Genomic DNA, 16,173 nt, shown 5'->3' on the forward strand with positions numbered 1-16,173 from the left:
ACTACTTAAATAATGCTGCCATTTCCTAGATATATCACAATTAAAAGTAAATTTGCTGGCAATTACCTGTCCTCACCTGTAGGTGCTTGTATCCTTAGATTTGTGCACTCTAGACTGTGCCAATTCCTCACCAGGAAAAATTATTAATTAGTAGGTGTTTCCTCATGTCAGTTTGAGTCTGATAGCTGGCAAACCAGTATTTGTTCTGGGGTTAACTGGTATTTGTTCTGGGGTTTGCTCTGAGGCAGCCTATCAGTGTTTCAGTGATTTGTTTTTTTCAGTAAAAATTAAGCTGCAGGGACGATTGATATTCTCTTACTTAATGATTGTATACAGGACAACTTTTCCAGCTGTCAATCAATACTAGGGTATTCGCCATTGACCATACAATTGCTAATGTCGGCCCCATTCCTAATGACAAATCCAAACCAAAAAGTACCAAAATCCAAAAAGTACTTATACACCAATAAATCTTATGATTACCTGTAAAGCTATAGAAATGATCATTAGAACAAAACATGAGATGTAATTATTGGAATTTGTATTGGAACATCTACTCTTTCTATAGATAACTGATCTAGATTGTGGTACAGTAAGGAAATTAATACAGGTTACTAAATTAGGCGGACTAACCAAATAATGTAAATGGAAGCTCTTAGACAAAATGTATAATTTGGAAACATTTAAGTACAGAATTTCACATGCAAGTAGTAGAAACATGAAATTTTGGATGTAAGGAAAGATTTAGGTGATTGCTGTTCATTTTTTCCCCCATCTTCTGGACAATTTGGGGAAGCAATATTAAAGGTGAACAATGTTTGGGTATATACTGAATTTAAGCTAAGGTGTTACAGTATGTTTAACTTGTAAGGTCTCATTTAGAGTATTGTGTACAATTTTGATCTCCACAACAAAAAGATAATTGCTTCTCTCAAATCAGTCTGTGGCAGATGAAACAATGATCTCTGGGCTCACACTATTGTCTTCTGATAGATTCAGATTCATAAAATGTAAAAAGTCCGTTTAGCCTTTTACATTCCTTCGTGTATTTCTTATTCAAGTAATCAGAATCCTCTAAAACACTTCAGCAATGTAAACTCAATTAATTTCTTCAGAATCAAAAGTGAAACACACAACAGAGGTGATGAGTGAAAACTACAGAGACAGAGAATGGGAGACACCCCAGTACGCAAAGGGTTGTGGGAGTCTCGAACAAACGTAAAGCTGATAGTCTGGCATCTTTCATGAAATGTCCAAATGAAATCCAAGGAACACTTAGTTATTGTCAATCGAATAGGCTAGACTGGTCAAGTGTCCTGTTTAATGTTTTTAATTACATGACCTTTGTGTCATCTCAAACTTTTAAACCGACATAAAATAACTTTCATATTTTTAAAATCTAAAAAAGTCCAGATCTATTGTGAAGATATTGTGCTTCCAAATGAAGTGAAAAGAAAACATTTTTTTAAATTATACTTTTCTAACTTATTTAAATCTATGACTTTTGCAAACTAGCAATTTTGAAAATTTCATAAAACAGAATCTGCTAAATGTACATTTATTTTGTCCATTTGTTGTTTGTTCCTCCTTGAAACATAACCAAATATTTTTCTCTGCAGATAGTGCATTCACTAGTTACATAGAAACTATTCTGAAAGTTTAGGAAAACAGTGTTACAGAATAATGAAAGATGATGAGAGATCCATAAAATATTATGTGATCGCTGCATGAAAATCTTCAAAAATTGAAGTAAGTATTCACAGTGAGAACATGATAAATCCTTGACAATACCCACTTCTATTCTGAGGCCTCCAATTTAGAAAAACACATTCTGATGATGTATCTGACTAGATTACAGTATATATAGGCAACACCCTGCATGCCTCATTACTTTAGCTGTAAATTACTGTAGTTTTTGCAATGCTGTTTTCTGAAGTGTGAAAACTGTGATGGGTTCCTACTGTGCCACTAGTGTTTTGAATGATTGTGCATTATGACACATGGTGTGATACTGTGCCACTCCCCAAGTTTATTATCTGTTAGTAACCCTCATCTGGCCTTTGAACTCTTTGTTCAAGAATGTTCCAGTGTGGTTGCTTTCATTTGTTCTGTACTGGGACTCTGAACGAGAACTGCTTGTTAATGGGAGAAGAGGGGATGATATGGGAAGAAGTACAGTAATAGTCTCTTATTACATAAGGGTTTTGAGTTGAGCCCTTACAGTGCAAGCCGGTGCTTACAAGAGGACTGATTATAGTACAAGCAATCACAATCCTCACAGGCATTAACAATGTCAGCTTCTTTCAGCTCAGTGACCTTCTTTACTGAATGAACACTGAAATGTGAACCAGAAAACATGGGTTGAAACTACTCTACGTGGAAGTGCATTAAAAATCAAAAAGAGCACAGTCCTTACACAATGGGTTGTGGGAGTCTGGAGCAAGCTACCCAGCTATGTTGATGAAGCCAAAAACCTGATTTCTTTCAAGAAACAGCAGGATGAGTTAATTGGTACTGTAGTTTGAATTAAGCAAACTACAGAAGATGAGCTCATATGGTCTCCACTTGTTTATAACTTATGTTCTTTCCCATTTGAAAATAACACCCATGTGAGTTATAAGTCATTTGGGTCAAACTAGTAAAGTAACCTAAGATATAAATAGGTAACAATGAGACACTCTTTGAGTTCTTAGTTGCCAGTGGCATTTGTGTCACATGGTTTATGCAGAGGTAGACACAGGCCTAGCAGAAGCCAAGGAGCCTTGAGAAACAGATGTGGCTTCATTACTCCCACACAGAAAATAGTTCTTGTTAAAAGTAGCTTACGGTATATTGCACATGAGCCTTAAGTGCTTATGTGCTTTTTCCAAGAGCTTTCTGAGAATATTGAACTTCAAATAGTATTTTGAATAATACAATCGATGACTGAAAAGTTACTGTTCCAAACATTTTAACACCAAACTTAGTGGTATTGTTCCAGTACATAAGAAATTGTGATAGTTCTGCACATCGTTATATTGATATACTAGTGTGGAGATCGAAAAGTGTTGAATAATAACTGTGGTATTGATTCACATTGGAAACTGGCTGCTTCTAACATTGGCTGTTTTAATATCATATTATTTAGCAATGAATGCTTTTTAATGGATAATTAATCTTTTATTTAATCTGTGTACTGTAAAATGGTTTTAAGCTAAAGCCCAAATTCAGTAGTTCAGGGGTCCTTTTTGCAGTCAGAACATTTTGTTACTTTGTGCTGCGGTTCCATCAATTTCAGTCTCATTCTTCTTCACTGTTGTGCCAAGCAATTGTGAAATACGATAGTTGCGTACAACCAATAAATTCTGTCATAGAAACAAGCCTTACCATAAATGGTCACAGCCCTGGTGTTCAGTGCATACTGTTACGGAAACTATGGAAGATTTCATCTGCCCCTCCCTGTTGTCTTTGAACAGTACCTGTACTGTTTGATAAGGATGGAAGCCTTGTCGAGACCTCTATAGTTTGTGCACCTGTTGTTGCTTTCACTTACACAACATCAAGTCCTTTCAGTATACCCAAGATATTAAAAACTTGTTAGTCCCTTTTTAATGTTAGGCAAGATAACAAAATGGTGTTTTCTTGATTCTTTAGACAGTTTTGCAGTGCTGGTAATACGATAATGGCTATAATTTCAGTAGTGTTCTGTGCTGCTCATCAGCAGTACAAAGCTCACCTGTTACTTTTGTGCTTTATGCTGAAAGAGATTGTCAATGTTGAGATGCTGGAAATTAATGAGGATGTTTTTTTTTTCCCCTCCATGATAAACACACGCATACACTTGTGCTGTCTGGTTTTGTCTTTCAGTGTTTATTTAATGCGTTGATGCCTTGGCTATATGCAATATATTTTAGATTGTGTATATACTGCTTATATTATTGATGATTGAGATTTATAATCGCAGTGCTTGAGCGATACTCCTTTCCCTTGTGATTTTCTTTTTCTGACTGAATTTTATTACTGTTCCTTAATCTTTATTCTTATTTGCTATGAGCCATTTATCCTTTGGTTGCAAGACACCAGACTGGGAATATAGATATGACATTAAAGAAAGTTGAAAATGGGAGAGTTTCATTCATCAGCTGTATAATAGAATGACAAACTAATAAAATACATTTCCATTTACTCTGCTACTGTATGGAAGCTCTTGCAATGGAGGTGTAATTCCACAGACTCTCCTCTACTGGTAAAAACTTCCAGACCAATAAATATTACCTTTTTGTTACTGTTGTTGAAAGAAAATTGGACTATCACTAATATTAATGATTTGCCAAGCATAGAGCTATATTGGCTCAGAACTTCTGTTATTCCACTGGCTACTGTAGACTGTAGCCAGTGGAATTGTATCTTCATATCTTTAATGAAAATCCTGATTTGTTTTTGGTATGAATAACTTTTAACACTGCACTCTTTCTGTATCCCAGTGCCAGCTTGAAATTGACCTATTGACACAAAATAAATTTAAATGTATCTTTATAAATGTGTAATTCCTTCAAAACTGTGCTTCAGATTGTGAAAACCTATAGGAAAAGTATCTGAAAAATGAGGAAGCTGATATGTAAGTGAAATTTCAAAAACATTTTTTGGCATGGTAGCCTTAGTCTAGTAATGGAGAATACTACTGTCCCTATTTTAAATAGGTAAATTCCAACCAATTAATGGGAAAAATATGTTGTCAACTTTTGGTGGTCTCACAAAGTGAGAGAGTTTATAACTGTCCAAGTGTGATAAATGTTATTAACCCATCTACTTTAGGTTCAGTGTAATCATGCACTTGCCTACCTATCTTGTATTATCTTTGCAGATCACTCAAATTGTTTCAAGTTACGTTAAACAAAATAATCTCCAAATGTACTCTCCTAAAGGTACTGAGATGTAAATATTATTTTCATTGTGTAACAGATTTGGTTTTCAAGTGCAGAATATGTTCAAATGCTAGCAAAATGTGCAGTACTTTACAGGTTCTCCCTCCAGTGCAGTGTGATCAATGAACATCTGCAAGTACTGTATTGTAGCAGTATTCCAGATGCCCTAATTTAGTGGCTTTCAGCCGAGGAACTGACAGAAACATTTTAAGGTGGCTTTGAAAGTTGTTTGGAAATGCCTATATACTTTAAAATTAACCACACTATTTATATTACATACTTAATGTTGAATCTTCTTTGGTGTTTTATAAACCACAGAATTGTTATGCACCCTCACATCAAGGAAAATAATCTTTTTGAATTGTTTTCAAGATGATTCTAGGCATCTTGGTAAAAACGCGAATGATGAAATTAAAAAAGGAGTAAAAAATCTTTAAAACAAAAATGTTTTTTTTTCTTTCAAGGAGAAACAAAATCTCCTTGAAGACATTCAGAAGATAATCATACATCATAGTGATTTATGATGTACTGTAGGTTTAATTTCATTTTTTAAATGTAGCATTAAAACACAAGGAAATCAGTTTTCCTTGAGTGTTTTTTCACTTCTAATCTGGGATTTCTGGGAATCTGGCAGAGGTACAGTAAAGCCCTCAGCCCTTATTTTGCAGCTTCTGGCTCTCCCATTGTTCTCTCTAGTCTTTTACTGGGGCTCCCCGAAGAGCTCCCCCGTTCTTTGTCTTGGGACCCTCGTGAGGAGCTTAATTTGGCCTTGGTGTGTGGTTGCCTTGTCATGTGCCGTGTGCACTTCTCTCTCTGCGAGTGCTAGAGCTAGTGCCAGTGTTGCTTATTTCAAGCCCTTATCGTGCTCAATCTCGGCAGGAGAGAATGCGAATTGGTACAGAATGTCTTGTTCACATGATGGGGGTGGGAGAGCCTGCTGTCATCTGACCTGCAGTGTTTCTATCGGGGTCACACCTATTGAGATGAAAGGTCTTGGCAGCCGTCCCCAACATTCATTGTTGTAATACGTTGACAATACTGGCATTTTGTCATAGCAACAGCAAACTGTTCTCGCTGTGCGGCAGCAGTTGTTTTTTCTTGATATAGGCTTCACCTGTTTCATGTGAATTACAGCGGATGAGCAATAAAACCTGTTAAATTCCTTGGGTGTGAGACGGAAACTTTTTAGAATAAGTTTCAATTTGTAGTTTTTTGGTGTGGGTACCTAAATAGAGCACAATTGCATTTTAGATATCTCCGTCTTTTAAAATCCCTGTTAAGTATACACTGAAATATTATTGGTGCCTCATACATTTATGAGTCACCGGTCAAAGTCAGTATTGATTCAAAGGTCATACAGTAGATCTTTATAGAAATGTCTGCTGAAGCCTTTACTGTACCATTGCTGAATTTTCTCATCACTAGAATGGTGATACTATACAAAAACCTTTTTCTCTCTTACAGAAGAATATATCATAGATACAGTACTTATACAATATATAAACAAAGTTTTGCTTTTGTTCTGATGCAAATTGTCCAACTGATAAAGGAAAATTTGCATTAGAATCTGTTTCATATGAACGTGGTCTTGTTTGAGAAAATGGGTGGTTGTATGGAGAAGGCAAAGTTTTTTTCTTAGTTTTTTAGACACCATGCTCTAGTCAATACTGGGAAGATGATAGCCAGCTCTTGACTAAATGACTAAATTGACTGTAGCTACTACTCTCATTTTCTGACTGGTTGATACAGTATGCCTTTGGAGTTGCAGTATCAACTATTAAGGAAGCATGCATTAAATAACATTCAATTATCTTTTAAACTAGTTCAGGTGGGGAGCTGCGTCAGCATGCATAGGCTGCAAAGGAACAAGTAATAGGTTTGTTCCATGCTGAAAAGAGAAGAAAGAAAACACAACTTTTCAGCTGTGGAGCCTTTTTTGGGTGAATACAATTATATACAATTGAAGTATATGTGATTTATCGTTGTTAGTCATAGTTGTATTGGAAGACTATTTGCACTATAAAATTTAGGATAATTAATTATTACATTGTATAACAGACTCCGTTATTTATTTTTTCTGAAAACTTTAATAACTGATAACACTAAAAAAGTCAGAAAATAGCTATTTTTACCTCATGAGCTGTCCTAGCAATCCTGATGTGTATGAATGATTTAGGCATCCAAGTTCAGAATGAACTCCTGAGACCTGGAACAAATGGAACAATGGCATGCCTTGTGTAAGATTATTCCCAAAATCATATAGCATTCAATGAAGTATATTAATGAAGTCTTCATTCCACAATTAATAAGCACTGTTTCCATCTTTATTGCAGTTATAGATTGGGCTGTGTGTATAAGAGGGGGTGGGTTCCAGCTGCTTTCTCAATACTGTACCATTCACAGGTAATAAATTACCTAAGTCTGTTCTATGCACATGAACACATTTACAGCATATGCATTGCTTTAAGAAATGCTGTAGTCTAATATGTCACATTTACAATCAATGTGACATTCTGTGGAGATGAATCAATAGAAAATATTCGCTTAGGAATGTGTTAATGTAAAAGGTGACTGACACTAATAATCCCCCTGTGTCAGAATGCATTGTTGTGCTTTCTGTGCTGGTGTTTCCAGCTGCAGAAGTGCCATGGACCTAGACATGAAAAGTGTCACAAGGTCGAGTAATGTCACATTATTGTATTACCCTACACTGCAGGAATGCGTTGCATAGAGACCAGCCTAGTGTCTCATACTTCCTTAGCTACAGTAATAATCTCCCCCCAGCATGGCTTAGTGTTATTATTGGAGACTATTCAGAGCAATAAGAAGAGCTTTATAGATATGATGATTGATGATGTACAGGCATTATTAGAGTGAGGAGGTGACCAGCTAGCCAGAGGAAGATTTAATTTGTTGATTAAGGCAGTGCAATCAGGGTTAGGCAGTGTCTGTTGTTGAACCTGTAGTATCCCTGGTATTGCCAACCACATGTGCAATATTGTTGAAATTCCAGTTTCTGTCAGATAGCTTGGTGGAGGCAAGATCTGGTCTGGGGATAGGAATTTTAAATTAACCACTTTTAAATTTCACCTTTGATACACCAAACCAAATAGGCATGCTGTCTGATCAGGTAAGCAGTTTTTGTGAGCTGTAATTTCTTTGGTTCAAATAACATGAATGCAAAACATATGATATAAACATTATAAGTAAAGACAAAGTGTATGTATTTTAAATGTTGGATTTTGGGCCCAAAGTTCTAACACCCCATAAAGAAAGATAAATTAAATTTAATTAATTAAAATCACTGATGTCTAAATGCCAAAAGCACACAAAAACAATCTGCTATGTTTAGGATCAAAACATTTGAGTGCCATTGATTGTGTCTTACATAAGACAGTCTGCTGACATGTATTCATGGTTAAACAGGTTTCTTTGAACTATGCGAAGCCGGTGATCTGGTTACCCACTGTTCTCAGTGACAGGAATTCTGTGCAAGCCTTAAGGCCTCCTGGCTAGAGATAGCATGACCTTTTGTAGAGTAGGGTGGAGAGCTCAGCGTGACTGCCTGTGCTTTCACTTTCTGGCTACTTCAGTGGGAGACTGAAGCACAGAGGAGACATTCTTGCACTTCTTTTATAATGGCTAGGAGACTACAAATGAATAACCGTTTTCTCCCCTCTATTTCAGGCCTGAAGAAACAGACAGGAGATTAAAAAATGTAAGTCTAAATGTGGTGAACATTTTTTAAGTGTTTAACTAAAGTTTTTTACATTGTACGAGCATTGAACTCTTAATGTTTAATATCCTTTTGAAATGTTCAAGAAAAAAAATAGAAATTCACATTTTAAAATCCTATACCTGCTATTCATCTGTCACAAATTGAGTTAGATCTTCCATAAAGTGACTGTATTGGAAAAAGATCATCGCTAATGGAACAGAGAAATTTTTCAGCCTTTCATCTCAGCTGCTACAGCATGTAGTACCCATGACAGTGTGTGGAAACCACATGCAAAAATAAAAACATTGATCTTAATGCAGAAAACAATTGCACAAATGACATTTTTATAGTTATTAGCTATTCTTCTGATTATCGGCATTTTTTTAATTTGTGTGCACTGGGGTTTGTATGTGCTTTTTGCTGGTTTTTGGAAATCTATAAAGAGCTTTTCAATTCTTGCCACAAATTGTGGTAGATATTTAGAATAGTGTAATGGGCATGCATTTGCTACTATACAGCAGATGTTAAAACACAAAGTATTGATCCAACAAACACACTGCACCTGAAATGCGTTTTGAAATGTTTTAATAGCAAAGGCTGTTAAGTTGGTTCTGACAAAAAATAGCTCTAGGGAATCTACTGTAATTTAAAGTCTTGTCTGCACATGGACAGCTATAACCTTCGTTTCTAATTCTTTATTTAAATAATTACATTAATAAGCGGAAACAACAGAAGCTCATTCCAGTCTTCATTATTGAAAGGGTTTTAGGGAAACTCTCTTGTAATACTAGAAATCTCTAGATATTTTTAAATGTGAAATTTGACTTTTTAATTTTTTTCCAGGTTTTAATCACAATATATTGGCTGGGTAGGAAAGCACAGACTGATCCTTTCTATAATGGACCTCACCTAAACTTGAAAGCTTTTGAAGGATTATTAGGAACAGCTCTATCAAAGGTAATAAGGTTATTTTTTTGGTAAAAAAAAAAGAATTGTTCCTTAATTTAAGGTCTAACTTTTGAAATAGGTGAACTGTAATAATGCAAGTAATCTATGAAGCTCGACAGCTGTGTAAAATCTTATAGTAATAGTCTTTTTTTTGTATTTAGTAGCTCCAGTTATACAATATTTTCTTTTCAATACCTTAAAACGGATAATCTCTTGCTTGTTTTCAAACTCCCAAAAGCAGTAGAAGCAGAGGTGCTTTCAGGTTTATTTCAGGTAATTTAGCAATTTCGCCATTATTGTGGTTTTAAATAAAATGTATTGTAGTGCTCTCGGGTTCACGTGGGTATGCACCCTCGCCGCTGCCGCCTCAGGTCGGCCCCCCACCGCTGGGGACTAGAACCCGGGCCTGCGGCGTCACTCAACAGGGACCCAGCCAGTTGAGCTAAAGGGAAATCTTCCGTCAGCCCTATTCAAAGGGAAAGGCGGTGACATCACTGCGCTGGTAAGCCGGCTCGCACAACGTGCAGTGTCGGCCATCTGCATTACGTTTTTTTTTCAGTAATGTTCCATTTAAATTAAATAATGAAAGGACTTGAAAGGACTTTTTCTTTTATATTTGCCTTAAATTGTTTCACAAGTCTTAAAAATTTGATTTGATGTGCATCTGAAATGACCCTGAAATTTGTAGGACTGAAGGACGTGTGAAGCTGAGCTGGTTTTGATTGCAGGTGCTTGAAGAATCGGGCAGTCTGAAGCGAATTGGCAGGGACAGCGGATACGGCGAAAGCTGGTACGCGGAGAAAGGGGAGCTGCTCTTACTTCCAGCTTCTCACCAGAGAGACGACTCCCTAGACAGCTTGGACTCGGTCGGCTCGAGATCACTGAGTAACTCTTCGGACGCAACTTTGAAAGGCAGTTGCGAGGGTACGCCGTGTACCAGTTCTGTCAAAATAGAATGGTGCTGCAACTTGTTTGGTGGTGGGGGGGAAGACTGCTAGCAGACAGGCTTGGAGAAACCATTATGCCATTAAAAGAAAGTTGAAGAGAAGTTATGTTGTCTTGTGATTAGGACCTCAGCTGGAACTAGTTGATTATCTAATGTTCAATTGTTCCATTATTTAAAAATAGAGTGTGAAGAAATGAGCTATGAAAAGCAAAAAGAAAACAGACATTGATCTGTTGATATATTTTTTTTACCCTAGCGTGTGAACCAGAACTACTGTACACTGCTGTATTGTGAGTTTCAATAAATATGTACAGTACCACCCATTAATAACAAGAGCCACCGCTGCAGAACTGAACTTGGGTTAGCTTAGTAATCATCAGAAATCCCACTGTATAAAATCATACAGTTGGAACACAAAGCCCTCTGGTGGTGATATTTATCACTGCTGCCATGAAAGAAGCACAACTGAAGAATTTAGACCAGGGTAGTAGAGGATGACCAGTGAAGCTGAGGAATGTGATTCACACAAACCCACAAAACCTTTTAGGTGGGAGCTGTTTGCACATTCCACAGAAATATTTTGCCCACAGTAGGATTCTGAAATCCTACTGGCCTAAATACAAGTTTTTCAATTGCTGTTACATCTAGCCTGATTATATCCAAAGGATAATTTTAATTTGATGTAAACCTGGTATTTTTAACTTGAGATTGAAGTAAATAAGGTCCAGGATCTTTGATTATCCCATAACCCAACAAGTAGGCAAGGAAGTCTTTTAATCAAAATATGCAACAACATATGAGTTTTTCTTTCTCTAAAACAATGATTCACTTTTGCATGTGTAAAATGACAAAATTGATCCTTGTTATTTGATCTGCAGTTTAATTTTGACTTTCAAAATTGCTGTGGGGTTAAAGCATCCAAAAGCCTATTTTAAGAGATATTGAAAATCGTTCTTGAGTGCTTTGAAAATGTATTTATAAATTTGCATTAGGCTTTATTTACCCTCCAGTACTGAGAGTGGCATTGTGTGGCCACCTTTGCAGATCTTGATCTGTGAAGGTGAGTGCTTTTCATTTTATCAGTTTATCAAAATGCCAAAGCTGACACTTGGTTGTTGGGAATACAAAATGCCTTCCATGCAAATATCATTACTGATCAAAGAACAGATTAAATCAAACATTGGCATGTTTTTGAAGGTCTGGAAATTGTTTTCCAATTATTAGACGTGCCTTTGTTTCTGCTTCTTTGTTCAGCCTGGTGATACATTCCAGTGCATTCAGCAAGGGATTGCAAATGAACATGTTATTCCTGAGCTGGTTTTGTCACTGTTTATTAACAAAAGTCTGGAAACATTCCAGCCATTGCCAACAGCAGCCTGTGAACTTCTGGATTGGGACAGCGCACGACTGAGCAGTCCACTTAGTTGGGTACAGCATTTCAGCTCTGATCCTCTCCTAACAAGCTGTCTTCTCTTTCCAGGTTGTGGGAGTGACGTGGAGTTGGAATCGGCATTCAAGATGTCGGAGAACAAGGATGGTCTTCAGTACCGCCGGGTTGCAGTGGTAGAACCGAAGAACAACGCACAGTTTAACCAGTTTCTTCCCACTAAAGACAAGCAGGCTGGATATGTCCCAGCCCCACTGAGGAAGAAGCGAGCTGAACGTCATGAAGACAACAGGAGAAGCTGGGCAAGTCCCATGTATACTGAAGAGGATGGCTCCTTTTCCAGGTAATTTGACCTGCTTTGGTAGCAGAATGTTTCTTGTTATTATAAGGAAAAACAATATCAGGTGAATAAGGATGCTAGTATGTAAAAGAGTGGAACAAACAAAGGTTGTTGGACGTCTTCTTAACATTGGTTTTATAAGGTCTACTCTGAAATTGTTTCCTGAAAAATGATGGCATCTCTTTAGTTTGTATTCTGTGGTATATCATTCACTTGGGTATCCAACCTGATTCACAGTTGGTTCTTTGGTTAAATTTAAATTAACATCCTTAATTATGCTAAACTTATCCTTTTCAGAACTACCTGTAAATTAACTTTTCATATTTTTTTCTGCAATAACCGCATCAGCTGTTACACGAGGTCTCATCACCAAGTGATAGCATTTGGAAAAATCTTTGCTGGTTATTTCTTCAAATGCGCTTTTCCTTCTTTTTTGCTGCCAAGCTGGTCTCATGTGTTTTAAATGGAATTAGTTTACACTCTACTGTTCTCAGTGTGTTGAATTGCTCATTGTTCTGGATGACCTCAGTGAAGAAGAGACCGGTAGGAGTAATCCCATTCCTCCGAATGGGCATCCCCTGCAAGGCCACCCTCCCGCAACACACCTACGATTGGCTTACGACTATGAGAGCGATTCCGACTCAGAGGGCGAAAGGAGGCAGCCCAATGTGCAGTTGGATGACCTGGCTAGCCGCAGGTTTCAGACGCACACACCTGCTTTCCCGGCCAACTATGCTGTGCCTGTGCACAGCGCCGATTTCTGCTGCCACCTGAGTGGTTCTCTTCCCCTGGGTGCTTTGTCACCAGCACCTGGGCTGGCAGTGGGGTCAGTAAGATCTGTAACTGCAAAATAACATGAAGCTCAGAATATGCATTGCTGAGCTCAAACTTTACAGGAATATAGGAGTTTAACCAGCTTGCTTCATTTGCTCCTTTTTTGTCTTTAAATGGGGACTGTTGACCTGCTGTTGTTGACCTGGAATGTTATGCATTGTTTATGCTGCAAACTCTGCACTGCGCTGTAAAATAACTGCCCTTTGGAGCTTCTGTGTTTTTGAATTTGCACTAACCTTGCTGGCAGTGTTATGTTGAACCTGATTTTCTTTGCGTGAAAGCATGGTGCTCGCCCTGGTTTGTGTACAGTATTTGCACAGTCGCCCATAGGCTCATGTGATTGGCTCTTTTTGAGCAGTAGCACGCAGCAGCGTGGGGGTGTCAAGGTGGACAGTGACCCTTCAGCTCCAGAGCAGGTCCTCATAAGTGACCTTTGCCAAACTTCGGAAGAGGAAGAAGGCACAGCGGACCCACAGAAGGATGACCTCTATGCACGCAAGGTTGGCTTGGTGCTGCAACCCTCGGCAATTGTGGCTTATGACACATTTCTGCCAAAGTACTGGACTCCGGAAGAAGACCTGCATGTGCACAAGATCAAGCTCGGATCTCAGCGCAGACCATGGTATAGGAAGATCCAGGGTTTCAGGTTTGTTTGGGTTTCACAGCATTTAAGATCCAGTTACGTGGATTTCATTGCTTTCTACCAGGTTTAAAACATGCACTTAGGATCATGCCTACAGTAAGTTTAATTAAAAAAAACATATTACTCAAATTGTAATATAATTTAAAAACCCAGTTTCCTTTTATTCTCCTCTTTTGGTGTTTCTCAGTAGTGGATTGTTCAATTGTCTTGGACATTTTTAATTCCTTTTTAAATTAATTTCTGTTTCAGTCAGTACATCTTTACCTTTTCCCTCTGATGTCTGTTCTGTACTTTGATGTCTTTCCTGTTGGGTCTTTCTGTGTCTTTGCTGTAGCCAGAAGTCTAGTTCATCTTCAGAGGAGTCTGACTGTGAAGGCAATCTCTACTTTGTTCCCTCATCTGCTAGGGATGAACAGCCACCCCAGTCTGTGTCTCATAAACACCTCAGTCACCTGGACAAGCCAAGGGCTGCTGAAAGCATGTCTGATTGCTGTTGTTCCAGAGTGCAGCAAAGGTTCATACCACTGCAAGATGAAGTCTTCAAATTAACTTCCCCTTAAACATATAAGGGGATATTTAAAAGCATAACCTGTCATAATCTTTAAATTTAGAAATTAAAATCCAGTATCTTATTTCATTGTATTTGTACATTGGACTTTTTTAAAAGGCTCAATACAGAATTAGTGGGCCCAGAAACATATCCTGTCATTTAGTATGAATTTCTTTGAAATTCCTTGAAGAAAAAGGGAATGTGCACACTATTTTAATCAAATGTTATTTTATACTGACTATTTTAAGTCAGTTTTTCTTCTCTAACATGTTATGATAATACTTTTTTTCTCTTAAATGAAGGGAGATCTGTGGTCATCCCTGTCCATTAATGTATTTTATTTTTTACCTAATTTAAGTATAGCAAAGTAAATAATTTTTATAAGGCTGGTTTTAACCTGGTATAGGAATAAACTAAAGGCTACTTTTTCCCCTTTTCACACTTTGGTACTCCCACTTTTGTTCTACTGGGGTTTTCTGGTGCTAAATAAGTTTTCTTTCTGCTCTCTCCTGTTGCTGAACTCCAGTCTTTCCATGCAGCCACAAACTCTAAAAGGTGCAACTGAACATTCACAATTCACGAAGCCTTGTGCCAGCGTGCCCAGACTTGACCCCACGACTGGTCCTAGAGTCGTAAAGTGTGAGAGGAACTCATTTCTTAGCCCTTTGCAGCAACAAGACTCAGGCGACATATCGGAAAAGTTTCTTCCTGATCTGGAAAACGATGACATGTTTGCCCGTCGGACTGGGTCTTTCCAGAGCCTTGTGAACCTCCAGTGCACGAGTCCAGAAGCCCGGGAGGACCGTATCCCAGACTCAGAGCCTGAAAGCAGTATTGTCACTCAGACGCGGCGAGAAGAGTCGGCGACCCCAGATGTAAAGAAAGATGATCTGGTTTTCCGTAAAGTGAGGCTCGGCTCTCTGAAAATGGGACTCTCCCTTTCTGGAGCTCCTGATGTCTACCATGCTATTCCTGTACCGGAGCCCTGGGCTCTGCCACCGAGCCTCCGGTCCCGACTTCTATGCCAGCCCAGGACACCCATTCCCGAAGAGGAGGGGGAAGAGGGCGAAGAGGTGGAGGGTAAACTCTGTGCTTCACACCCAAAAGTAGATGACATGTTGGTGCGAAAGCTGGGGGGAGTTCAGCCTCACACTTCTGTGCCTGTGACTATCCCAGTTCCCACTACCTGCAGTGAAGAAGACCTGCAGAAATGGAAGGCAATTCAGGAAGCCAGCAGGCAGAGACACAAGAAGAAGCTGATGGTGAAGAGGTTAGGCCTTTGAGCTCTACGGAATGTTTTCCAGCTTCAACATTTCTTCTTCTACTGCTGATTAATGGAATATGGTGTGGATGCACAATCTAACAAAGCATGTTGGTTTTGACTTTGGCAGTTTAGGTGCTGTGAACGATTGCTCCTGTTTTTGTAGGCATTTTGTGATGGTCCCTTTGTTTAATACAAAAGCAGAACCCCACAGCTGGTCCTAGAGTCGTAAAGTGTGAGAGGAACTCATTTCTTAGCCGTCTGCACCACCAAGACTCGGAGGATGTATTGGAAAAGGTTTTTTTCCTGATCTGGCAGGAAAAAAAATAGTGGTGTTTGTTTTTTTTGTTTTTTTTGGACTCCAAAGATATTTCCACCTTTCATATCTGTAAAGAGTTGCCAAAAGCATTCTCAAAGCAAAGTGGTTGTACGTTAAATGTAGTTTAAAAATTAAACCTATGTTTAACAAGATAATGTGAGTGGTATTATGTTAAGAAAAAGAGGAGAAAGTAGAACAGTTTATTTCCAGAATATATAATTGCAGTTGTTCTATTTCAGACCTTTGGTGCCATATATGATATAAACATCAACTAGCTTACATAATTATTGATAAGTAATTTATGAACAAAATAAACATTAGCA

The 16,173-nt window shown here is 38.1% G+C and overlaps 1 protein-coding gene across 17 annotated transcripts in view; it reads left to right on the plus strand.

The window, feature by feature from the left end:
• The window catches only part of lmo7a (LIM domain 7a), a 72,034-nt gene that overhangs the window by 30,056 nt on the left and 25,805 nt on the right, over positions 1-16,173 (plus strand). For 12 of the 17 annotated variants that reach the window (XM_015364516.2, XM_015364526.2, XM_015364524.2 and 9 more), the window contains 8 exons: positions 8,592-8,622; positions 9,466-9,579; positions 10,299-10,494; positions 11,997-12,246; positions 12,773-13,069; positions 13,436-13,723; positions 14,055-14,234; positions 14,797-15,540. In XM_015364516.2, the coding sequence (XP_015220002.1) occupies positions 8,592-8,622; positions 9,466-9,579; positions 10,299-10,494; positions 11,997-12,246; positions 12,773-13,069; positions 13,436-13,723; positions 14,055-14,234; positions 14,797-15,540 (2,100 nt within the window). The remainder of the gene's footprint in view (positions 1-8,591; positions 8,623-9,465; positions 9,580-10,298; positions 10,495-11,996; positions 12,247-12,772; positions 13,070-13,435; positions 13,724-14,054; positions 14,235-14,796; positions 15,541-16,173) is intronic. The other 5 variants (XM_015364532.2, XM_015364533.2, XM_015364527.2 and 2 more) reach the window with 4 other exon arrangements.

Source organism: Lepisosteus oculatus, chromosome 15 (genome assembly GCF_040954835.1).
Source record: "Lepisosteus oculatus isolate fLepOcu1 chromosome 15, fLepOcu1.hap2, whole genome shotgun sequence".
NCBI classification, from domain to species: domain Eukaryota; kingdom Metazoa; phylum Chordata; class Actinopteri; order Semionotiformes; family Lepisosteidae; genus Lepisosteus; species Lepisosteus oculatus.